At 49.1% G+C, this 24,205-nt stretch overlaps 2 protein-coding genes across 4 annotated transcripts in view; one reads left to right on the top strand and one right to left on the bottom strand.

The window, feature by feature from the left end:
- The window catches only part of Usp42 (ubiquitin specific peptidase 42), a 45,670-nt gene extending 40,753 nt beyond the window's left edge, over positions 1–4,917 (top strand). The window contains exons 16-18 of one of the 3 annotated variants that reach the window (XM_047533859.1): positions 157–458; positions 2,897–2,940; positions 3,881–4,917. In XM_047533859.1, the coding sequence (XP_047389815.1) occupies positions 157–458; positions 2,897–2,904 (310 nt within the window). In that variant the 3' untranslated portion in view covers positions 2,905–2,940; positions 3,881–4,917. Of the gene's footprint in view, positions 1–156; positions 1,537–2,896; positions 2,941–3,880 lie in introns of those variants that run through there. The other 2 variants (XM_047533855.1, XM_047533856.1) reach the window with 2 other exon arrangements.
- Positions 4,918–5,165: 248 nt separating this feature from the next.
- The window catches only part of Cyth3 (cytohesin 3), a 110,003-nt gene continuing 90,963 nt past the window's right edge, over positions 5,166–24,205 (bottom strand). The window contains exons 5-13 of the mRNA XM_047533503.1: positions 22,092–22,210; positions 17,772–17,852; positions 15,111–15,223; positions 14,686–14,834; positions 13,994–14,105; positions 9,006–9,082; positions 8,829–8,900; positions 8,553–8,707; positions 5,166–8,415 (exon numbers count right to left, since the gene is read on the bottom strand). Coding sequence (XP_047389459.1) covers positions 8,343–8,415; positions 8,553–8,707; positions 8,829–8,900; positions 9,006–9,082; positions 13,994–14,105; positions 14,686–14,834; positions 15,111–15,223; positions 17,772–17,852; positions 22,092–22,210 — 951 coding nt within the window. The 3' untranslated portion in view covers positions 5,166–8,342. The remainder of the gene's footprint in view (positions 8,416–8,552; positions 8,708–8,828; positions 8,901–9,005; positions 9,083–13,993; positions 14,106–14,685; positions 14,835–15,110; positions 15,224–17,771; positions 17,853–22,091; positions 22,211–24,205) is intronic.

Raw genomic sequence — 24,205 nt, forward strand, 5'->3', positions numbered from 1 at the left:
GCATTATAGTGCAAGTGGACAATACGTTTGTAACTAGGTGAGAATTTTACCTGTGTCTATACACTGCATCCTTCAGTGGCATGAAAGCCCAGTGCCCAGTCCTGTGTGAGGCGCTTCTGTGTGTTGGTTGTTGAATTCTGGCTGCTTCTTCTGCAGGCATCAGCAAGATTCGGATCTTTCAGTAGCATACTCTGATGCCGACCTCCACAGACACAAAAAGAAGAAGAAGAAAAAGAAGAGACATTCAAGGAAGTCAGAGGACTTTGTGAAAGATTCAGGACTACACTTGATGAAGGCCATGAGCTATGAGACTGTCAACCATTTCCGGAGAACAGAGGGCAGTTTTCTACTCACTGATGGCCTGCCTCTGGAAGGCATCGGACCTTTCCGGGAAAAAACAAAGCATTTAAGGATGGAAAGCAGGGCTGACAGGTGCCATCTGTCTGAGTATGGCCAGGGTAAGAGGAGATAACTTGGAATTAAGAAGATAGAAACTCTTAATAAATGTGTTTGGAAAAAGTGATTGAAACAATTGAGACAGAACCTCAAGTGGCAGAAAAGGGTCCATGAGTAAAAGCCATCCTCCATGTCGCACAGTTGCAACTTCTGGATGCAGTGTGTGGTTGATTCCGTTGTGTGGTTTGGACGCAGTGCCCGACCCCTTAGCCTCTGTGGAAAGCCTGAGTTACGTGGGATTGGCTAGAAATAGTTCTGCAGTATCTAGAGTAGCTGAGTATAGATGACCCGTCCTTGATGCCCTGTGTCGTCAGCCTCCACGGGGGTGCCGCCTCCCAGGCACCCACACTGGCTCCGACCATTTCCAGATCACTCCAGGCTGCCGTGTGTCTTGGGCCCTTCTTCGCAGACACGGGCTTCCCTTGCAGTTCAGTAGCTCTGCATTCTCTGATTGCATGTAGGGCAGCTCCTCGCCCTTCCTGGCTGGTTTCTGATGTTTTTGCCCGCAGACAGGAGCACCGAGCTTTACTAGTCAGTGGGCCTAGAGGGAGGCTGGCCAACTACAGCCCTCAGGCGATGTCTGTGTAAGACCTGCCAGTTCAGAATGGCTTTAACATTTTTAAAAATCCCACAGAATGATACTGTGTTTCATGTGAGCACTGTGTGAAATTCAAATTTCAGTGTCAGCTTTGGTTGGCATGTGACCAGGTTGTCTGCATGCTGTCTTGTCTGCTTTGGTGCTGCTCAGCAAAGTGACTGGTGGCAGCAGAGACCACGTGGCCTGCCAAACTGAAAGTATGCATCATCCTCTGGCCCTTTAGAAAGTCTGCCAGCCTGTGTTGGACGCCATGGTTCACTTTCTGCATAAAGACCATGCTTGCCGTCACAGGGACTTGGACACATCATCTTGGCTTTTTGGTTCTCTAATGTGATCTGTTGGGGAGGCCTGGGCAGGGGGCAGATCCTTCCCCTACAGTGGCCCTTAGTCAGTATGCAATTACTGACAAACAGATGGTCCCCCGTGAGAAGGGGTGAAGAGAGGACCAGCTACGGGGAAGGCTGAAGAGCCCAGATGAAGACAGTTGCAGCACGAGTCGGGGGCACACACAAAGCTCCGGAGGCACTCGCTTTAAGTGGTTTTACTTTGTAGTTTTCATTTGCCTTTCTCTAATTTTCTTTTTCTTTCTTTTTTTTTTTTTTTGGTACTGGAGTTTGAACCTGACCCTTTTTATTTTTTAACTTGAGATTGGGCCTGTTTAAGTCATTGAGGGTCTTGTTGAGTTGGTGCGACTGACTTCAAACTTGGATCCTCCTGTCAGCCTCCTGAGTTGCTGGGATTACAGGCATGTGCCACTGCACCTGGCTTTTTTTTTTTTTTTTTTTTTTTTTGGTACTGGGGATTGATCCTGGGGGTGCTTTATCACTGAGATACATCTCCAGTACTTTTTTTCTTTTGAGACAAGGTCTCCCAGGTTACTGAGGGTCTCACTAAGTTGCTGAGACTGACCTTGAACATGTGATCCCCTATCAGCCTGCCCACTCACTGGAATTACAGGCATGTGCCACTGCACATAGCTCTGTGTGTTGTTAAGAAATTGTGTACATTCTAAAAGTGGTTTCACATTAACATTTAAGCAATTTGGGGAAGGGAATTGGTGAGGATTGGTGAGGTCCTTTTCTGACTGCTGTGTGGTACTTAAGGATTAAGTGAGGAGATGAGTAGTGTTTAAGGATTAAGCAGTGAGGTATATTTGTAATCTGTATGTTAGGTAGAATTCCACAATTGTTGCTGGAATCTTTTAGCCTGGCTCCCAGAGACGGCTAGGCTCAAGAGAAGGTAGGTTGAGTACTAACCTGAGTGTCGCTTTGGCATGAGGTAGCAATTCTGCTTATCCATTCCGAGTAGTGTGGTCAGGCTGTGAGTGGTGGCCCTGTTTCTACCCCCAATCCGGTGGTGCTGATGACTAGTTTGTGCCGAGGGCCCACGTGACGGCTGCCTGTCTGGCCTTGAGCCAGGCCCCCTTACCCCTGTGAGGGTGGACAGCCCTTCTGCTCTCTCTCCCACGTGTTCCTCTGCCCTGGCCTTTGGCCACCTACCTTTCTTCAACTCTTGGTCAATTTCTGTGGCCTGCTAATGTAAGAATCCTCAGCAGTTAGATGTGGCTGAGGATGGCCTGTTCCCTCAGGGGTGCGGTTTGGGGACATGCTTCTGCTGGGCCAGTGGCCCCCTCACCAGGTGAACTCATTTTCAGTAGGACACTTGGCGAAGTAGCCATGTGCCGGCCTCTGCTTGCCCTTCCTCTTGTGGGATTGATTTCAGGTGACCAATGTTAAACTACAGAAAATTGCTTCTAGTTGTTCATCTAATTTGCACGCACAGCACAGGCACTAAAAATTTTGTACGATCATTAAAATCCATTTCCTAACCTTTGCCTTCCAGGTGATTGAAAACTTGGCCTCAAAACAAAAACTTCACTAGTTATGGTAAGCCCTTTTCCTGTCCGTACGCCTTGTCATTGCAGAGCAAGTTGTACCTCCGAAGAAAACATAAGGGCCTCATGGTGCCATTTCGGCACTGGGGCAGGGGCGGTGGCCTCGGGTGGCCAAGCTGGGATGGGGGTCTCAGCTCCCTCTGCCAGCCAGCCTGGGCAGCAGACACTTCTGAGGTTCAGGCCCAGCACCTTTCCTTACTGGCTTTCCTAGGACCGCCAAGGAAGATGCCTGTCACTGAACTCACTCCCCACTCCCTCCCCTCATCTTAAGAAAAGCCAGCAAAACTCAGATAAAATCCCCAGACCCCACAGTTCTGGGAGCCGGCCCCAGGCTCCCCACTCCCGCACCACCCGCCCGTTCCCTGCACATACCCAGTGCAGAGGAAGAAGTCTGCTCTCATAGCAGAGGGTCAAAGCTGTGTCCAAGTCACACACTCCTGGATTTTATTCATTGTTCCGTACTCCACTCGTTGAGGTAAAGGGATAGTGAACCACTTGGCCCTTGAAATTTTGTTCAAATGTGTGTCTATCATGTCAATTCAGCAAGGAGGATTTTAAATGAATTTTAAAGTGATTATATCTACAAAAGAATAATCTGCAGTGAATGAACAAGCCTTACCGAGTCTCCTTAAGGGAAAAGAGCTCGGTCTGCGGAAGCTGGAACAAACGCCTCCCAAACGAAAGCGGGATCAGAGGATGCCGGCAGTTCTGCTGCAGTTTGGGCTCAGGGCAGGTGCAGCAGGGCCCAGCAGGTGGCGCCTCCCTGGCCAAGCCACCGCCGGTGCATGTAGAACTGCCTGGCATTGCTGGGTCCCTTTATGTGATGGGAAGGCAGAGTGACCATTTAAAGGAAGAAGAGCTTCCCAAAAACTCTGGGGAGCAATTGACAGGGTTTTCATTCCAAACTAATGCCTGCGCCTCTTGTCTTTCAGATTCAACGTGTTCAACAGAAGCCATCCCCAACCCAGCTTAAATTATAAACATAGAAAATAACTTTGTTCAAATCTGCGTGGTGCTTCTTTAGTAAATATGTACAGATTTTACCATGGAGAACCTTTTTTTTTGTTTTATTTTGGTTTTTTTCTTTTTGTTTGTTTTTACCTTTTCTTAATTGCCCTTATTCCAAATGGATGAACACTTTCTACAACTGCTGACCATTGTAAGATACCGTGTATATATATCACATTGAAAATAATGCCCTGGAATAGAACATCTCAAATGCTGCTTAATTACAGACTCAGGTTGATTACTTGTATTTCATGTAATGTTCCTCCAAGTTAGACATCTGGTGCAAGACCAACCGGGAAACCATGGAATTACTAAAAGTACAAACTGACAGTGCGTATATTTAATTTAAAGACTTATTTAAAGATTCACAAGCTCTCAACTAAACTTTCGAGGGCAGTCTGTTTTCTGTAATGTCTGATACTAGAAACTAATTTGCTTCATATTTTAGTTGTATTCAAGATTTGAAAATGTATTTTATAGACAAGTTCTGTTTTTGAACTTTGTGGAACTATTCCAATCAATTTACCAGTTATGATGAGTATTTACATTATGAATGTATAATCTAAACATTATTTGTAAAGCCTACAGTATGTTTTTATTACATAACACTTTTTTATACAGTGTCTCTTGTCTTGACTATATGATATTGGAGTCTGAGTTGTCAGCTTGGTCCCTTAAAGTTTCTAGTTACAGACAAAAATCATACTGTGATTTTATTTTTAATATGGATATGCTATCAAACTGTGATACACTTATAATTCACTGGTCCTGCATCAGGAGATGGAGTGGGGAAAACTGTATTTAATACAGTTTGTATCTGAATAATCTGTATGGTTTATACAGTTTGTGTTGTTCAGAGATGTCTAAAGTTTGATCTTTGTTTTTTTAAAGATTGAAAAAGCACTTGCCCCACTGTAAATATACAGCATGTAAAATTTATATAGTATATAAATGGCAGCAAATTAAACATTTTGTGTCTTGTTTTTTACTCCTGTTTTCCCCGTTTGCTTACCGCACGTCTCACGGCTTCTTCCTGTTGACTGCACTTAAAACCCACAATGCTCCTGCCACAGTAGGTGCCTCTAGCCAGGCCATCAGGTCTGGATCAGAGGTACAGACCCCAGGAATTGGTCAGGGAAAATCAGGCCATGGTTTTCTGGACACAACGTATTTCTATTTTGAAGAACCAAGTCTTAGGCAATCTTGTTTTAATAATACATTTGATTTTTATTTAGTGAACACAATATCTGCAAGAGTTTTGACAGCCATACACCCTTCAATTTTTACTAACTTCACTCTGCAACAAAATATCAATAGATATTTTGATATCAATATCAATATTTCTTCATGCAAGTTGGGGGAGTATATACATTGAATAACAAAACACTCCAGAAATCCATATATATGTACATTATTTACATACTGACTACATTTATTGTAAATAGAAATGTCTTCTAAGAAAAAAATAAGAAAATGAGAAATCACAACTTGTGGTTTCTGGTCTATAATAGACCTAATTTCTCAGCAAAGCACATCTGTGTAGATAAATGCATTTGTAACTTTTAAAATAGGCATTGCTTTACATGAAGCATTAAATGCTGTTTCATCTGTAAACAGCTCCTATTATGACTGACTGGTACATGAACTGCTCAAAAGTGTTCTGGGACCCTTGAGACACAGGTGCATGTCTGGGTCCAGGGTCAGTCCAGTTAAACCTCAAGTGATGACCAGGGCCCAGTGAGCCAGGCTAGAGAGGCTGTGGAAGCTGCAGTGTTTAGCCCAGGGTTCCTCTTCACTGCCTGCTGCCCTTTGTCTCTGGAGGAAACTTTGTCTTTGGCCAGAATCGGGGCTGATCCAAGCACTGAGTGTAGACACTGGGGGTGGAGAGGAGGATGAGCTCGGCTGAGCCTCGCCTGCCCCTGCAAGAGGGTGAAACTGTTGTCCCTCTTCTAGGCTGCCCTGGTGGAGGCCAGGTGTGTATTTGTCGCTAGACTGGCGGGTCTTCTGGACCCGGCCTAACAGCTCAGTGGTGCTGTGACGGCCAGAGGCCTTTGGGTCAATACTGTCAACAAAACCTCAGATTAGGCAAGTTCATGTAATACTCTTTGAGGGCAAGTTACTTAGATGCTAAGTACGAGGGCCTTCTGGTATTGATCCTGGGTAAACAGCCATCAGACAAAGTTCACAAGATGACTGTGCAAACAAAGGATTTACCATCCGGTGACTCCATGCTCACTACCCAAACCCAGAAATCTCCATGTGCCAGGGCCGTACCTGGGTTGGACAGGAGAGGAAATGGCTCGTACACATGTGGCAAACTGACCTGGCCGGTGCCACAGCAGTCCTGGGTGGGGCCAGTCCAGTGATGGCCTGGCAGAGCCACAGCATCCGTGCTTGGCCAGGGGGCCAGGCAGCACTTGCGCATGGAAGACTGGAGGCCGACTTGCATATGCGTCAGTTAGGCATTCAAGGGGAGGTTTGCCCCAACACTAAAGCTTCAGATTTGAGGTATCAGTAAAGTAACGAAGCCTGGAAGCTTGGCTATAAACCAAAAATTAAGTCAGTCTGATGCATGATGGAGAGTTTCAGTCTTGGACCCCTTTGTTTGTGTGACATAAAGCTACGTCAAGGTCAGCCACGCAGAGGCAAAGGGCCCAGGGCTGTGCTGTCTCCGCCTCAAGGCAGTTCATAAGAATTACTTCTGCTACTTAGAACAAAAGATAAGTGCATATGGCCTGAGGTTTTCATTCCCGGACTTAGATTTTGCACAGGAGTACAAATGACCTTCGAAGGGTGCAAATTCCAGGTGCAGATGGGGTAGGGAGAGCAGTTCTGTGGGGGAAGTCACCCACCAACTGAACAGCCCATAAGAGCTGAAGGCCCAGCATGCTATGCACGGGTGCCACGCAAGTGCAAAGAGCGCTCAATAAAGGGGAGCGAGAGACGCGCCCAGCCCCGTCTCCTGGCGGCCTCGCCCACACCCTCATCCAGCGCTGGAGGAATTCTGTGAGCAAGCATGGAACCCAGGGCCCTGCACGTGCTAGGCAAGCACTCCAGCACTGAGCTGCATCCACAGCCCCCATCCAGCTCTGGCCTCACTGTGGGGGCCACCGCATCCTTCCAGATGTCCTGAGCACCTACTATTGTACACGGATGGCCACCTGACCACCTCCAGTAGTGGAGCTTTACAAGTCCCACCCTGGTATGGATTTGGGGTTCTCTCCTGTTCATAGAAAACCCTAAGTGCCACACACCTTCAGCCATACTTGCTCCTCTCACAGGGGAGATCAGACCTCTGAGAACATGATAGTAAAGAGGAATAAGATCATTTCTAGGTACTTATATATCTATTCATTACAATAAAAATCAGATCAGCATAATGTTAAAATAAGCATTTTGCCAAAGGTTTTAAATAGTGATGTGGTCAAAAGCCTTTCAGACCAATGTGTTAAAGTTGAATGACATGAAACTGCTGTTTCTATGGGTTAGAAACAGTCTCATATCAGAGTTCTGTGTGGTTCGACACATGGATGGTGTGTGTTGGGGGAAAGGGCTCCACTGGGGAGGATTCAGCAGTTATGGGATAAACACCCCAAACCATCTTACCTAAATGATCTGCTTAGAAAGCATCTGTGGGGCCCAAAGCTGATTTGAGGGAAAGTCGCAGAGCCGATCACACACGGGGCCCTGGTGTACCTGTCCTTAAGGACACCAGGCACCTCCTTCCCCAGAGCACCTGCCTGTCCCCAGCCAGGCCCCGCAGCAGCTCCCACCCAGTGCAAGTGCCCACAGCCCGCCCTCTGAGTGCTGCATATATAGACATTTTTTCAGTGCATGGTATATACTTGTGTCCAGGAGTTAAATTTATAGCTGCCATTCTAAAAATACTACTGTTAGAAAGTAAGTATCTTTCTTTATAATTTCAGAATATAAAAAGGCATATAAAAGCTATAATCCTATATATGAGAAAAATTTTGAATAAAAAAGTGGTAGCGTTTCCTTTCCTGTTTTGATATAAAACAGAGGCTTCTAGAGGGGTCAGCACTGCCCCAACGCGCAGGCGTGGCATGACTGGTGCGAAGCGGTTCCCGCTGCAGGGAGTCCTGCGTGCGCAGGGAGGATTCCCACGGCCCAGCACCGGGGGGCCGATGCTTTGGACCTCTCCCACTGTGGGCGCCCGGATGGTGGCAGCCGACCACAATCCAAGTCACGGCACAAGGCTTCGGGTTGTGCGCGGTGGCCGCAGTTCCGGGAGAGCTGGAGAGCCGTGCGAGATCCCACCTCCCTGCCCTGCTGCCCACGAACGCGGCCGGGCGTCAGGAAGGCGCCACTCACGCTCTGCTGTGGGGTGTGATCTTTCTGGTGACCTGCGGGGCCAGTGAGGCTCTATTTCTTATTGGCAATTCTCCTTTTCCTTGTGGCCAACATGTCGTAGAAAGGATCCCTACTGATGCTTGCTCTGGGAAAAAAAGGAGAGCGAGCAGGTGAGGGCCGAGGACCAGCCCGGACCTCCACCTACACCAGCCCCTGAGCGCCTGCAGACGGCTGCGGTCCCCAGGGTCCTGTGGCAAGGGCATGCTGGGCAGGCCCACTCACTTGATGGATTTCATCCACTCTTCCTTCTCCTCTGGGCTCGGGGCGGAGATCCGGTACACCACGTGGTTCCCCTCCACCACTCGGCCGTCCGCTTCTGTTTTGCAGGCCTTGATGACCTGCCCTTTGTGACTGGGATTGTAAAGCTCAAAGCAGTTCTGGTGGAGAGAAGGGGGAGGCTGTCATGGGGGTGCTGGGCAGGGCTCTCCGCGGTCAGGCTCCTTGCTGGGAGCGCCACCCAAGTGGGTGGAAAGACGCTGGCAGAAGGGAGCCACTTACAGGCTTCCGTGGGTCCTCCACCTCCCTGATGCTGAGGTTCTCCAGTGGGATGATCCCCCTGGGCTCCTTGTCCTACAAGAGAATGTGCAAAGCAGCCTCAGCAGGCCACAAAGCAGGGCCCCTCCCCGCGGGGGGCTCTGGTAGCTGCGGAGGGAAAAGAGCAGGCTCCCCACTTACTGTTGTGTATTCAAAGTAGTAGAGGCAGTTATCCGTCAGGATGAACCAGCGCCGCTTCCAGGTCTTCACGCGCCCTCCTAGGAGCAGAAGGGCCTCGTGAGTCAGGTGCTGGGGGCTGTGGAGCCCGAGGCCTGAGGGTCCACGACCCACACCAACTACTGCATTTGCAGAAAGACCCCAGGAGCCAAGCTCGGGCTTTAGTTTTCTCCTTCATGAAAATGTTCAATATTCTGACCAAGTTAGCAAAGTCCTGGACAAGCTGTGTGGCCTGGCCGTCCAGGTGGGTGGCTGGGTGCACGGCTGGGGCCCACATGCACCCCCCACCCGGCCCACACAGGTATCTCCACGGCCACCCAGGGTCACCCTAGATAACACAGCACTCTCAAATCTGCTTCCTGGAAAAGGCAGTCATAATGGATGGGTGCAATCTCCCCACATGAGATGATAACATGATGAAGTCAACGCCGCCACCCGGGTCTATCCAGGGCTAATCCTGTTACACCAGGGCGTTATCGCATTACTGGGTACTTTGGGCAGCCCTGGGATCCATCAAAGTCAATTACCCCTTGGCTCAGGGAATTATTAGATTGAATTAAATTAATCTTTTAACAAGATCTGGAGCACACACGTACACACGAGCACACGGTCCCTCTGATCTGTTAGCCCTGAAGCTCGGCACAAGCTGACTTCAACTGCTCGCCTTTGCTTCTGAGGGGAAGTCAGGAAGGAGGAAGGAGGGAGGGTGGAAGTGAAGGAGGGAGAAAGAAACGCTCATGCCAACAAATCCGAGCACTATGTGGATGCCAGGTGTGAAGAGACCCTCCCTGCCCCAGGGCTCCCCAATACTGATGGGGGGACAGTAGGGGGAAAGCAGGTCATAGAGATCTCTCCCTGGGAGCAGGAGGCCCGCGTGGGGCATGGAGACAGGACAATGGAAGGAAGGGCGCATGAGAACCACTTGAGGGTCACGTCCTGGGGCCAAGGCAGGCGCTTCCTTGGCCTCTGACTCGGCTTCCATTTGTGGAGACCCAGGATGAGGACACCAGAAGGAAAGTCAGTTTGGGAGGGAGGACGCCTGACCCTGACAGACACAGAGGCCCGGAGGGCATCTCCAGAGCCCAGTGGGGCCTCTCCCTCACCCCTGCCTCACTCATTGGACCTTCCATCTGTCCTTCGATAGCCTAAGGTAGACCAGCGGGCCAAGAAGCAGGCAGCTCTGGCATCCAGTTGTCCCTCCCTCTCCCCATACACACCTGCCACCCAGCTCTGTCCTCACCAGCACCACACCACTTCACCAGTCAGGGTCGGAGAGCCCTGATGCACCTTTGCCATATCCTCAGTGTCCCCGAACCTCCCCACCCTCAGCACCAGGTCACACCCTCGTGCCACAGGGCCTCTGCTCAGGCTCTTCTGGCCTGGAGTGGCATTGCTTCTTCTCAGCATCTCCTGCCCGTCGCCTGCCTCCTGCTCCCCAGCTCCTGCACGTGGCTTCGTCACGGAATCTTCTGCTCAGGGCTGGGCCTGTCTCACCCAGCTCGACAGGGAGACCATTTCTGCTCGGGAGCCCACTCCACATGGGAATGCTGACAAGGTGCCCCACAGGGAGCTGGTTCCACACAGGGGACATGACAGGGTCTCCATTCCACATGGGATCTAGGTGACCCTTCAGGCAGCCTGCCTTCTCCCAAAGTTTTCCAGCAACAAGGGGACAGAAGGACATTCTGTGCCCTAAGATCATGAGAAGAGGACAATGCCAATTCTTTCCAGGCTTCTCCCCAAGTCCCAAGGCCTGTGTCACAATCGGCTGACAGCAGCCTCTATCACTCGTGTCACCACCTAAAACCTCTGCCCCTTGGGACTCCTGAGGCCGCCACAGTGCATGCAGACCCCGTCCCCAGACCCGCCCAGTACCTAGGACAGTCAGAGGAGTCTTGAAAAGAACCTCCTGGTCACGTCCCTCCCCTGCTTTAAGCCCCCAAAGGTTCTGCTGCACTCAGCGCGAAGTCCTACTCTGCAGCCCGGGGGCTCCTGTGCTCTGCTGTCCTTCTGCCACAGGCCCTGCCACCATGCAGCGCAGCGGGTTCTCCTGTGCAGGACCAGCTCTTCCTGTGCCTAGTTCCACCTGTGGGCTCTGCCTGCCCTCGGCCTCCATCTCCACTGTCACCTGCCTAGGACCATCAGCTGTCCTGGAAGGGAACTGCCGGAAGGGCCCTCGACTCTTGCCCTGGACCCCACCCTGCTGCTCCACGTTCAGTGTTGAGTCTGGAGAACCCAACCCTGCCCAGTCCTTGGGCCAGGGAAGCAGGAGCCCAGACAGGTATGCCATCAAGGCTGGCCCCAAAGCTGCCACCTGGGACGCTCACGGCTCAAAGGTCCGTCCGGCAGGGGCGGGTGGTGCTCCTGGCCTCAGAGCCGTGCAGGTTCTGCTGTGAGACGCCAGGAGGCCCAGCCCACACCGACCACACCTTGCTCTCCCTGTGGCCAGGAGCCTGGCTTCTCTTCCACAGGTAAGCACCACTTTTGGTCTGTGAATTTCCACTTCCACTGTTACAGGGCCTTGTGTGCAATACGCACAAGGACGCGCGTGGCACAGGCATGAGCATGCTTTCCCTCCACATAGCTCAGCTCTGACCACAGTCTAGGTTTCTGACATGAACGACTCTCAGAACCTGTTGTCCTGAATTTCTCCACAACCACAGGCCAGGCCTGTGCACGGCGCACAGCCTGAGCTCCTGCGCTCCTGCAACACCCAAGCCTCGAGAAGCAGCTGCTCTAAAGCTAAGTTTGTATCGTGCATGCGACATTCCCATCTGAACACACACTTAGAAACCCAAATTCTGGAGTTTTACACAGGTCCAGTCAGGTACCTGTGTCCCTGCTCTGTCTGCCCTGTACTAGGAGGAACCCTGTGCGCCCACTCAGTGCAGGACCACACCTGGGGGTTGACCTGAGTCTTAAGAATTGGCTTCTGGCTTATCTGCTGCCCCTTTGCCCTTTGGGGACCAATACCAACACAGGTGTCTAGTGGCCAGGCCTGGGCTCCTCCACACAGTTACGGGGAAGCCCACAGGCAAAGGCACCTCTGGGCACCAGGAGCTCTGCAGTGAGTCTGCTGTCACTAAGGGTTCAGGAGCCTGCTGAGTGCAGGGTTGGCCTGCAAGACTTTGGCCTCCAACTTTACTCCTGAGAAGGCAGCAGAGATGGGACTACTGGGGCAAGAGAGCTGCAGGTGCCAACTCTGCAGGGCAGCACCTGCGTGCCCAGGCAAACCCCATGCTGCACTGGCTGCCCACTGAGTTGAGGTCACATTTGGATGCCCTGGGCACTCCTGGCACCCCACTTCCCAGTGCCCAGGGCAACTGCACAGCAACACGAGTGCTCCGTGCCTCACTCACAGCCTTCTTATCAGCCCTCCAGAAACGAGCTGCAGACACAAGAAGTCTTGTGCCTTTATTTCATTCACTGATTTATGTCTTCAGAGCCACCTCCTTCCCAGGAACACAGAGGTCACTTGAGTGGCTGTCACTGTCCCTCAAGGGGGCACTCTTGGGCAATACAAGAAACAGAAGGAAGGTGTCTAATCCAACGAGTGCCCTACTTATCATGGAGTGCAGCTGCTGGGGCCTTCAGACGCAGTCCTCCGCCTGCCCCCACTCCAGGCCCACAGGTGCCTGGGGTATATCTGATGTCACTCAGGCATCTGAGGCCAAGGCTATGGTGCTAAGTTTTTAGGCAAAGATCCAGAATTCTTTTAAACGCTGGCATAGCCAGAGAAGAGTTGAAGAGCAATGCCAAGGTTGAAGACCCCAGTGGGAACAGCCCCATGGGAACAGCCCCATGGGAACAGCCCCATCCCATCAGCTAAGGTGGCCTGTGCCTGTCACACTGTCATCATGCAGCATCTTATCCTCCCTTCATGAAAAAATAATAAAAATTACCAGAATTCTAGCACTTGGGTCTTACATGCTACACAGCAATCACCTGTTCTCAGAACTTCCTGGACAAAACACAGCAGTCATATCTCATGGGCTTTACTGTTGATGTAAGGTAAAAATTCATCCCCCCAGAGTCAAAATAGCCCCTAAAAATTGCTAAAATTGCCCATAAAGTACAAAAGCCATTAGACTTGTCACCGGTGAGAAAGTCTTTAGGACATCCCCAGGATCTTTCCGGGAGCTGTAAACATGCAGTGCTTGGTTAGTATGGGGAGACTGGCGAGGCTGCAGGGACAGGCTGGTTACCAGCTTCTTCGCTGCTGCAGGACCTAAAGATGGGGTTGGGGGGGCTTGTTCCCACACAGTGTCCCCATGCGCTCCTGGTCCCAGCTGTTGCTGACCCTGTCCCTGAGGTGGGTGCCAAACACCGCACCATGCACAACGCCGACCCAGCAAGTCCAAAGCCAAATGGATCAGATGAATGGCAGCCACAAACCAGAGCTTCACACAGACCAACGTGGGGGAGAGAAACCGAAAGAGGAGTGAGCCGCTGGGGAGGGGAGGAAGCCACTGGGTACCTACCTCCTAACGCAGGACAAGCAGGGACAGCCCGTCACAGAACAGAAAGGTGGGAGCCACAGGCAGAAGGAAAACAACAAGAAGGCACATTTAAACCACTCGTCAAAAATCACAGCCACGCCAAACCAGGAGAAAGGCACACAGGTTCTTTGGAGATAAATGCACGTGCTTCTCGTACAGAAAACTGCCCTGGATTTACATAAACGCTAACTTGGCAGTTTTCTGGGACAGGTTGTGCAGTCTCTGCCATGGATACAGCACGTAGGGCCTCCCTCCGAAAGGCCACACTTCAGGGAAGCAGCCACCAGCCTGGGACGTGCGGCTGCTGAGAGCAGGCTTTGGCTTAACGGCAATGTCTTTTAATGTTGCTGCCAAGTGGTTAGGGGCTTCGCTACAAGGAGCTTGGGAGGACCCCACGGGAGCTGCTGTGTGGGCTGAGGGGCCACAAGCACGGGTCACTTGCAGAAGGCTCACCCAGCTTCAGAAGCCAGCCCTCCCGGTCTGGGTTGAAGAATGTGTGCGTCAAGTCATTCCCATCATCCTCCGGGATCTTAAACGGTTCATTCTTAATACTTTCATACAAGTTCTGTAAGGAGGAGAGACAAGAGCAAGTTCAGGCTTTCAAACAGGAGAAGCAACTGTCCTTTCTCTCTCTCTCTCTCCAGTGCAGAATGAGCATAAAGTGCAGCAGGACCAGGAAAACGAAAATATGCCTGAAAGATGCATTTCAAATAAATAAGTCAACCAGGTATGGTGGTGCGTGCCTGTAATCCCAGCTCCTCAGGAGGCTGAGGCAGAAGGCATGTAAGAGACCCTGTCTGAAAATAAAAAATAAAAGATAATAAAGTTAGATAAATTAATCAACACTGCCAATTCTCACACGTTTTGATAAATTTGAGGAAGGAGGAGAAACAGCTAGATGCAGTTCAGAAGCAGGGTCCTGAAGCTGAGCACAGTGGCACATGTTTATGACCTCAGTGGCACAGGAGGCTGAAGCGGGAGGATGGCAGTTTAAGACTAGCCTTAGCCACTTAGCAAGGCCCTGTCTCAAAATTAAAAATCTAGAAAAAGGGCTGGAGATGTAGCTCAGTGGTAAAGTGCCCCTGTGTTCAATCTCTGGTACCACAAAACAAAAAAAAAAGAAAGGAAAGAATAAAAGGCCTCACCCTCAGCAGCTCCTCCGGGAGGTCCCCTCCCTCGTTGATGCCACGATTCATGGTGATGAACCGCTCCGCGGTGGGTTTGTCACGCACATTGTGGTTGTGCAGGCTGGTGTTGAGCATGATGATGGCGAAGGACAACACGTAGCACGTGTCTGCAACGAGTCAGCGGACAGCATCTGAGCCAGCTGGAATCTCTACGCGGAGAGTGGGCACCCCTCAGGACGACCCACGTCAGAACCATGCGCGCTGGCCCTGCCAAGCATGCCTGGCAGGAGGGCCCTGGGTCTACCCTCTGAAGCGGTAGCTCCCTGCAGAGCAGGAGTAGGTCTGAGAGGTGGCTACAGGCAGGAACCTCCTGGCTCAGGGAAGACAGGTCCTAGGAACAAGCTGGAAGGGTGAGGGGCCAGGCCACGAGCCGAGCCACTGACCTGTAGACTGGAAGACTCCAGGGTTGCACAGGCAGTAGCGTGAAGCAAAGGCCTCCATCATGCGATCAATCTTCTGAGCCTCTCCTGGCAGCCGGAAGCTCCACAAAAACTGCCTGTGGAGAGGTAGACACCTCACCCTAGACCATGCCAGGGGATGGACCCAGCCTGGAACCTAGGGCAGCTCCTGCCCTGCCACAGCAAAGGTGTTCTCTCCCTGGCCTGAGATGCCACCCTGGCAGGGGTGTATGGGTCTCAGCCAGCAAAGAAAGATTCAGTTTCCTTCTGCTTGGTAATTCCAAACAAACTTACTGACTGCTCTGCTTTTTAATAACTACAACCGATTCTTCAGCAAGGTCTGCTGCCACTGCCTTCAAAACACCCAAGACCCCAGCACTTCTTGCCCCCAACTGTCAGCACCATCTGCACCCATCACATGGTCACCTGAGCCCTCCCCCATCCCTATGCCTTCCATAGTCTTGACAGCGTGAACAGGGCCATGTCCTCTCTCAGAGCCTCCACCCACAAAGGCAAGGTCAGAGTCAGCAGGACAGAGTCCATGGCCCACCCACACCAGTGGGCCCACCACCAGAGTCTGTTGCTACCTAGCTGGGGCAGACATACTCCTGCTTTAGGGATTAGGCTCATGGTGATCAGATGCTCCTATCCTCAGATGACCCCTCCTCTCACCGAGGTCTTCCCTGACTGCCCGACCTAAGATGGCAAGCCCTGCCCCAAAACTCCTGCTCCTTTCTTTGCTTTCCAGCTGCAAGGCACCCAGTACCAACTGTTATCTGTCAGCCCCGAGCCTGTCCTGCACCCTGTGGTCCTGTGGCCAGCCCTGCCTCACACACCAATTGCTCAGTAGCATCTGATGCTGCAGTGGCTTCAGCACAAGGATGAGGGATGAGATTGAACCTACAGATTCCAATTAAGTTTCCGGACTGCCCTTGGTTTTAAGATACTGGTGTTACAGTGATCAGATGGGGGAGATGCTATTCCCCTCTCTCTGGGCTCTTCTTCCTCTGCAGGTCCTATAAATGCCCTCTTTCCAGAGACTCCTGCCAATCAGGTCCCTCTCTTTGAGTGTTTGCTTCAACAGCTTCAGACTCAATATCTGCCTGGTCCCTGGCTATCAGGACAGCTGCCTTGGGCGGGGTCACTGCTGACTCTCCCTCTCTGCCCCATGTTGGTCAGCAATGCACACCATGAGATGAGCGGTCTCCTGGCCTACTCCACAGAGGGGATGGGCTTCAGTTGACCGCACACCTCTGACTTCCTCAGAATAAAAGCCCAAAGCCTCCAGGCAGCTCCTCAAACTAAAGGAGCACCCAGGGGCCCTCTCCCTGCCGTTTGCTCCATCAGAGTACCATCCTCAGCCCTGAGTCCCCTGGGCTTCCCTCCCACCAGCCTGAGGACCCCTTACCCAGCCTCACTTTGTTTCCACAGCAACCAGCTCCTTCTGATAAGCCATGAACATAGGCTTTAGAAATATCTATCATCCTTTCTCTACCCAGTGTAAGCTCTGTGGGGCACTCCAAGGACCAGCGGCCTCTCTCACTGGCACCTCAGGGCAGGTCCAATGACAGAGGAATGACAGAGGTGCTACAGGCAGGCAGCACTTGGGGACCCACTGGAGTAAAGCTGAAGTGGCAACTTCCTGCCCTCTCTTGGTCTTTGGCTATGGATCAGAGACTGGTCAAAATAAACAGATCCACCGTGGCGAGGATGGACGTGCCATGGCCATGCCTACCACACTTGCCAGGCCTGAGCCTTTTATTTCAAAAACTGACTCTGAAAAATGGGAAGCAGGGCTCACGGTCAGCATGCTGTTCAGCCCCAGGCTGACCCTGTGTCATAAGGGTCGTACCAACACACCACAGGTATTTCAGTCTGCAGCCGAAGTGAGCCACAAGGAAACGGGCCATGTAAATCAGACCAGAGTATGGAGGAGAAGGACTGAAAGTGAACAGACACGACATGGCTATGATGTCCTCAGCCTGGAACAGGGTAGCATGGCTCCCATTAGAGGCCTGTCCCCGCAGCCTCTTCCTGCAGAGGGCAGTGGGTCGGAATTAGTACCCAGCCAGGACACAAGAGATGACGACAAAGAGAGAGTCACTCAGGCTTGCCAGCCGCTCGAGCGGCATCCAGGGAGGGCACTGTGGGTCCCAATGGGGCTGCACCAGAGAGTCTAAGCACGGACCTCTCCACCCACCCACATGACTCACAGTGACACTGGCTTTCCTCAGACAAGACAGGCCAGAGGGTGGCCTCTGATGGTGGGAGATCCACATCCTCCCTGGAACAGTAAGGACAACCTTGTGCTGGGTGCTCAAGGTCACGTCTAGTGGAAAATGGGTTGGGGTGATGCTGAAGTCACACCAACGAGGGCATGCAACACACACTACTGCATGTCACTCAAAATGATGGACAGCAAAGAAACTATGCGCAGGATGCAGAACTGGACATTAGAAGGAAGAAAGCACAACTTCCAACCCTGTGTGCATGTTCTGATTTCTGACAAGGGCTGCTGTATGGGAATGAGCAGCCAGTGTCTGCAGGACTCACAGGCTCCCTTGGAGCTACCTAGAGCACATCAACGGCCACTACTGCTCATGGCTCCCCACCTGGCCTATGCCCAGGGTGCAGCCAAATGCTCACCTTAAGGCTTGTACAAGGTTGAGATCGGCAAATTCATGGAGTTCGACAAAAGCCTGAAGAACTTTGATATTAAAGTCATCCCTAGAAAAGAGTGGAAATAAGTTCAAGGCTAATGCATATTATCTCAATCACTTCAAAAGAAAGACATATCCTACAGCAAGATTTTACAATTTTAATTTTTATATGATTACAAGTTAAGATTCTCCTCACTGTAAAATTTATTTTCAGGCTTAAAATAAAACAATTAATAGGCTATTAGGAGAGTACTTCACAATAGGCAAGAGTCAGGAAAAAGAGCATTACAAACCCCCAAAGGACAACCATAATGGCCAACGGAGTCCCCTCAGATGCCAAGCTGTGAGGCCTACCCAGTGCTTAGCATGCACCCTGAAACCTTCAAAATGGCTCCATGAGTTAGGCCTATTATCACCCCCATTTCACAGATAGGGGTTTTGAGGCTCAGAAAGTTAAATTAACTTGCACAAGGCCATAAACCATAAGGTGCATACTGGGCTCAGAAAGAAAAGTTTGGGAAAGAAATAATACCTTGCATTAGTTTTTAAAAACTAATCATGAAAATATAGTAAAAAGTGTAAAATTCATTTAAATGACAACGAAAAGTAAAATGACTTAACAAGTGTGCTATTGAATCTTAACTCAAAGACGTTCCACAGGACCTGGTCACAAGATATACTGAGGATACCCCACACATCAAAATGCTGGGTTCCACCTGCCTCCACCACAGGCTGCCTGAGGGTGGCTAGGTGCTGGAATTAATGTAGGCCAGTATTCTCCGAACACTAGTGCCTTACAGGACATGCCTGTGACTTGCCCTTCTTAGGAGAGTAGACAAAATGCAGCCTGAAAACCAGAGTTCACTCCCGGGGCACGTTCACCAACCACATCAACACCACAGCCCACACCAGTGCCGGTGCTGGACATGGTCACAGGCAATGCGAAGCTGAGTGCCACCTGCTCACAAGCAGCTGCCCCATCTGCTGGGGCTTTCAGGGTGAAAGAAGGGAGGGTAGGATAAGTGCGAGGGCACCAAGTACATGCCCCAACTTCTCCCCATCTTTCTCTTTGGGATAAGCATGTAGGAGGTGTAGTGTTGCAGTTCTGAAGCCCCAGGGTTCCGATGGTTCCTGACTGTTCTATGTCTACAGAGGGGGCACTGATGAGATCTTCCCAAGAGGGCAGTGAGCACACAGACCCTGTCCTGGGAGACAGGAGGAAGGACTGGGGATCAAGCTGACAGTCTGACATTTCACCTGTCAGCTGATTCCCACTACACTGGCACAGTGGTTCAGTGCAGGGCACTCTCAGAGTGAAGGTTTGTGATACTGAAAAATAATGGATTTTAAAGTTTTGAATTAGAGATGTTCATGCCTGCTGCTGCTAAGTGTGGGAGGAGGTAGCAGCAGTTAGGTTAAGGCCACAGCGAGGGGCAGGCCTGTGACCACATCAGCCACCACCTGACCACTCCTCAGTGTCAGTCCTAGAGGTGTAAAGGCAAAATCCCACTGCCACAAAGGGTGCCTCACCATGAGGATAATGAAGTGCCCTGAGTCCACCAAGGGAGCGAGCTCGTCTGCCGGCTCACAAGTTGATTCAAGCGGGTGTGAAGCACCTCAAATGCAGGCAGTGAATATAAGGGGTGGTCCCATCACTCCTCTTCCACCAGTTCCTTGTTCCCTACTCTGGGATGCAGCAGCCAAGGCTTAGTCTTTGCCTTACTCTCTTAGCTATCCATACTCATGCCACATGGATTTCAATACAGGCTGAACATCTCTAATTCAAAACTTTAAAATCCATTATTTTTTAGTATCACATTGGTGCTCTGAAAATTTTAGATTTCAGAGAATTTAGGATCTTGGATATATTCTAGATATGTCCTTATCAGATTTATATATGACTTGCAGAGTCTCTTAACTTTCTTAATGATGTCATCTGAAGCACAAAAGTATTTCTGTTGTTTGTGCTTTTGATGTTGGATCTAAGAAATCCTGGCATAATTCAAGGTCATGAAGATTTACCTGTATGTTTTAATGTTTTATGGTTTTGCTTCTTACACTTAGGTCTTTGATCCATTTTAATTGTATATGGTGAGGAGTGAAACTGAATACCCTTTGCATGTGGGTATTCAGTTGTCCCTGCACCATTTGTTGAAAAGACCATTCTTGCCCCAGTGAATTTTCTTGGAACACTTATCGAAAATCATTCAACAGTAAATATGAGGTTCATTTTTTATTCTAAATTATATTCTATGACCTTCTCTATGTCCATCCTTATGTTAGCACCTCACTATCTTGATTAATGTAGCATTAGTCTATTTTGTAATCAGGAAGTGTAAGTTCTCCAAATATGTTCTTTTTTAAGACTGTGGCTATTCTGGATGCTTGAAGTTCCATATGATTTTACAATGAGCTTGCCAACTTCTGCAAAAAAGTCAGCTGGAATTTAATAGGGAGTGCATTAGATCTGTAGATCAATGTGGAAAGTATTGCCATTTTAGCAATATTAAATTTTCTGACCCATGAACATGAGCCATCTTTCCATTTTTTGATCTTTTCAACAATATTTAGTTTTCAGTGTAAAAATTTTTTTCTTCTTTTTCCAAACATATTTCTAAATATTTTATTATTTTTACTGTTATTATAAATGGAGTTGTTTTCTTAATATCCTTTTCAGTTTGCTCATTACTACTAAAACCCAGCTATAATCCCAGCTACTTGGGAGGCTGAAGTTAAGAGGCCACCTGGGCAACATAGCAGAAGCCTGTCTCAAAATAAGAAATAAAAGCCGGGTGGGGAGGTATGTAGCTCGGTGGTAGAGTACCCCTGGGTTAAATCCCCAGTCCTGGAAAACAAAAACTGAGTTTTGAATATTGATTTTGTATCCTGCAATCTTACCGAACTTGCTCAGTTTTAACAGTTTTTCAGTGACCTCCTTAAGATTTTCTACATTTGGATGTCATCTACAAATAGAAATAGTTTTATTTGCCAAGTGTGGTGACACGAGCTTATAATCCCAGAGGCTCAGGAGGCTGAGGGAGGAGAATCGCAAGTTCAAAGCCAGCCTCAGCAACTTAGCAAGGCCCTAAGCAACTCGGCGATACCCTGTCTCTAAATAAAACATAAAAAAGGGCTGGGGATGTGGCTCAGTGGTTGAGAGTCCCTGGGTTCAATCCCTGGTACCAATTAAAAAAAAATTTTTATTTCTTCATTTCCAATGTGGATGTCTTTATTTTCATTTTCTTGCCCAACTGCCCTTGGCTAAAAGTGCCAGTGCCACGTTGAACAGACATAGTGAGAGCCAACATTCTAATCTTGCTCTTGATCTCAGGGAAGCAGTTGCTCACCATTCACTATGATAAGCTGCTTTCATAGGTGCTCTCCATCCTGTTGAGAAAGTTCCTTTCTAGTCTTAGTTTTTTGAGTGCTTTTATTGTGAAAAGCAGTGTTGTATTTTTTCAAATGCCTTTTCTGCATTTATGGGAATGATCATGAGTCATATTCTTTATTCTACTGATACATTGTTACTTTGACTTTTGCATGTTGAACTAACCTTGCACGGGTGGAATATATCCCATTTGGTGTGTAATCCATTTTATATATTGTTAGATTTGATTTCCTAAAAAAATTCTTGAAATATTGTATTTCCATATTCTAAGAGATATTGGACTGCAGTTTTGTTTTCTTGTGATGTCTTTGGTTTTGGTCTCAGGTAGTAGTGAGCTTACAGAATGAGCTGGGGAATGTTCTTTTATTAAGTATTTTTAATAAAAAGTTGGAAACAGAAACTACCTAAGTGAGCCACCCCTGGGCTTTTGTTTAACGATGCTCTCTTTGGTCCGTGACAAGTCTGTTTGGGCACACTTGGCATGTGCTGCCTAACCTCTGCTAAGCACAGTAAATGGACTTTTAGTGAAGAAGGTTGGAAAAGTAAGTCTGACCTACTGCTTTCCATTTTAAATATTAACCATCGCTTCCTACCTTCATTCACACCCCGTGTGACAGGGGAAGAAAATCATTGAGACATTCAGGGTATTTCTGGGACAAACTTCAGAAGAATAAGAGGTCTTCCAAGACCAGGATTTTGACAGGGCAGCAGTGCTGTCGGTTGTCTCGACTCCCCAAGGGGCACAGACCTCGCCTGGCCCCAAGTGCCTCAACACTCCTCTCTCCACACAGTACACACGGGGAAGGTTCCCTCCGTTTGAGGGCAGCCTGTGTACTCCATGCCTGTGGCTGAGAAGCTGTGAGAACCCCTAAGTGGAGGGTGGGCCCAGGTGGAGCTGCCCATCCTCCCTCAACTCACCTCTCACCCAGATAGTCCCCAATGACGGTTTTATTTAGGCCTTCTCCTTTGTAGAGGAACTGGGCGACGTCTTCTGGGGAACTCTGTAGCAGGTCATTCTCTATTAGAAACTGAATTCCCTGAAGATCACAAGACAGGAAGTGCTGATTAGGAGTGCCACTCAAACTCAATTTTCAAGGACAGAATTATATTCATTTGGTCACAGCAAAAATACCAGAGACCCACAGAACTTCTGACTTTCACAATACCATGCTATATTTCATCCAGCCAAGAAAAGGACATACCTCCATCCTGGGAATTTAACAGGTTAAAATGGGCTGCTGAACAAACCACTATAAGTGATTGTTAGAGATTCTAAAGCAGATGTAATGATGATGTTGGATTTCTTGAGCTTAGAAAACGATCTGTTTTGTGTCAGGGGCACTCCACGTATGAGATGGACACTGCTGGTTGGGCAACCTAACACCCAACCCAAACAACTTTTTAAACTCTGCCATCCTACACTAGATAATCACTCTTCCAGCTGCCCTTGGAACTCAGAATGAGCTCGTGACACAGATCTGGCCAAGAGACATAAATGAAGCCTGTGGGGAACAGCTGGGATACACTCTGATTTCCTAGTAGAATTCCCAGGAGCTTGCTTTGCTCTTCTTCCTAGTTTGAACAAGGATGTGATGACCAGAACCACAGCAGCCCTCACATGAGAGAAAGGCTGAGATGAGCACAGCCACTTTGTTTATGTCACTTAGGAGTCAACAACTACTATAGCAGCTGTGTGAGAAGGTAAATCTCCATTGTGTAAGCAAAAGGCAATTTTTTTTGGCTGGAATTTCTGTTACCTGAGACTAAAACACATTAACTGACATGCTACCACTGGGCTTACACCAGCTGAAACTCATGCGCATTTTAAGGACCTATAGAGCATAGCTGACAATTTCAAAAAGCAAGAAGTTACCTCTAGCCTGAATCAGCTGCACTCTGCTCTGTCTTAGGGGAACCCCAGGGACCCAACATTATAGCAAAAGTTTCTCTATGGCACGGCTTCAGAGCTGCTTCCAAGATTCAGGTTGGCCAGGCTAGTAAGGGAACAGGATTCTGGTATCTATCTGCCAGGAGGCTGTTCCTACCAATTCAGACAGGCTTTTCTAGCTAAAATTCCCAGGCTCAAGGCCAGGTTTCCTCATACCCATCTGGAGATTGTTTTCTTTTTTCAAACACATGATTGTCCACAGCAGTCTACTTTAGAATCTCCAAAAACTGGAAACAATCAACCAATAAAAAGACAGATAAACACATTCTGACAGATACATGATGAAAGAATACCTTACAACAAAATGGAATGAACACTCAGAACCATGAAAGCTTCTCATAGACATGAAACACAGGAGCTTGTTTGTTTGGTACTGGGAATTGAACCCAGGGTAGCTTTATCAGTGAGCTACATCTCCAGCCCTTTTTATTTTGAGACAAGATCTTGCTAAAATGCTGAGGCTGGCCTCAAACTTGGAATCCTCCTGCCTTAGCCTCCTGAGTCACTGAGATTACAAGTATGTATCACTGTGCCCAGATCAGAAAAGCATATTTAAATTCCACTTACATAAGGTTTTTAAAAAAGGCAAAACTAATTCATGGTGACAGAGCACTGGTTACCTTGGGGAGTAAACTCACAAGGAGGTGGTACCAGCAACGTGGCCTATGACGTTCAATGTCTTGTTCTGGGTTGTGGCTACAGCAGCATCTTAATTTGCTAAGTTTCTTCAAGCTGTACATTTAAAGTTTGTGCACCATGTCATGCTACACGACAACCGTAAATTAACTCTTGTATATTTCTGGTTACCACCTACATTCCAAGACATTCACATACCCTAACACTGTGGTTCTGGATTCTAAGTACAGACTTGTCCTAGCCCAAGTTCCCTGAAAACAGCCTGCAACAGGCAAGGCAGTGCCAGGGTTCTACATTTACTTTATGTGACTTGCTCACTGCAGCATTCAGGTAGAGGAACAGAAGGAGGTAAGCAGGTGGAGAAGGGAGGGAAAGTCATCAACTAGAGGTGGCAGGGAGGCAAGGATGCCCTCAGAGTCTACCTAGGGGTGGAGTGGCCGGGGGAAGT

Source organism: Sciurus carolinensis, chromosome 18 (assembly GCF_902686445.1).
Source record: "Sciurus carolinensis chromosome 18, mSciCar1.2, whole genome shotgun sequence".
Lineage (NCBI taxonomy): Eukaryota > Metazoa > Chordata > Mammalia > Rodentia > Sciuridae > Sciurus > Sciurus carolinensis.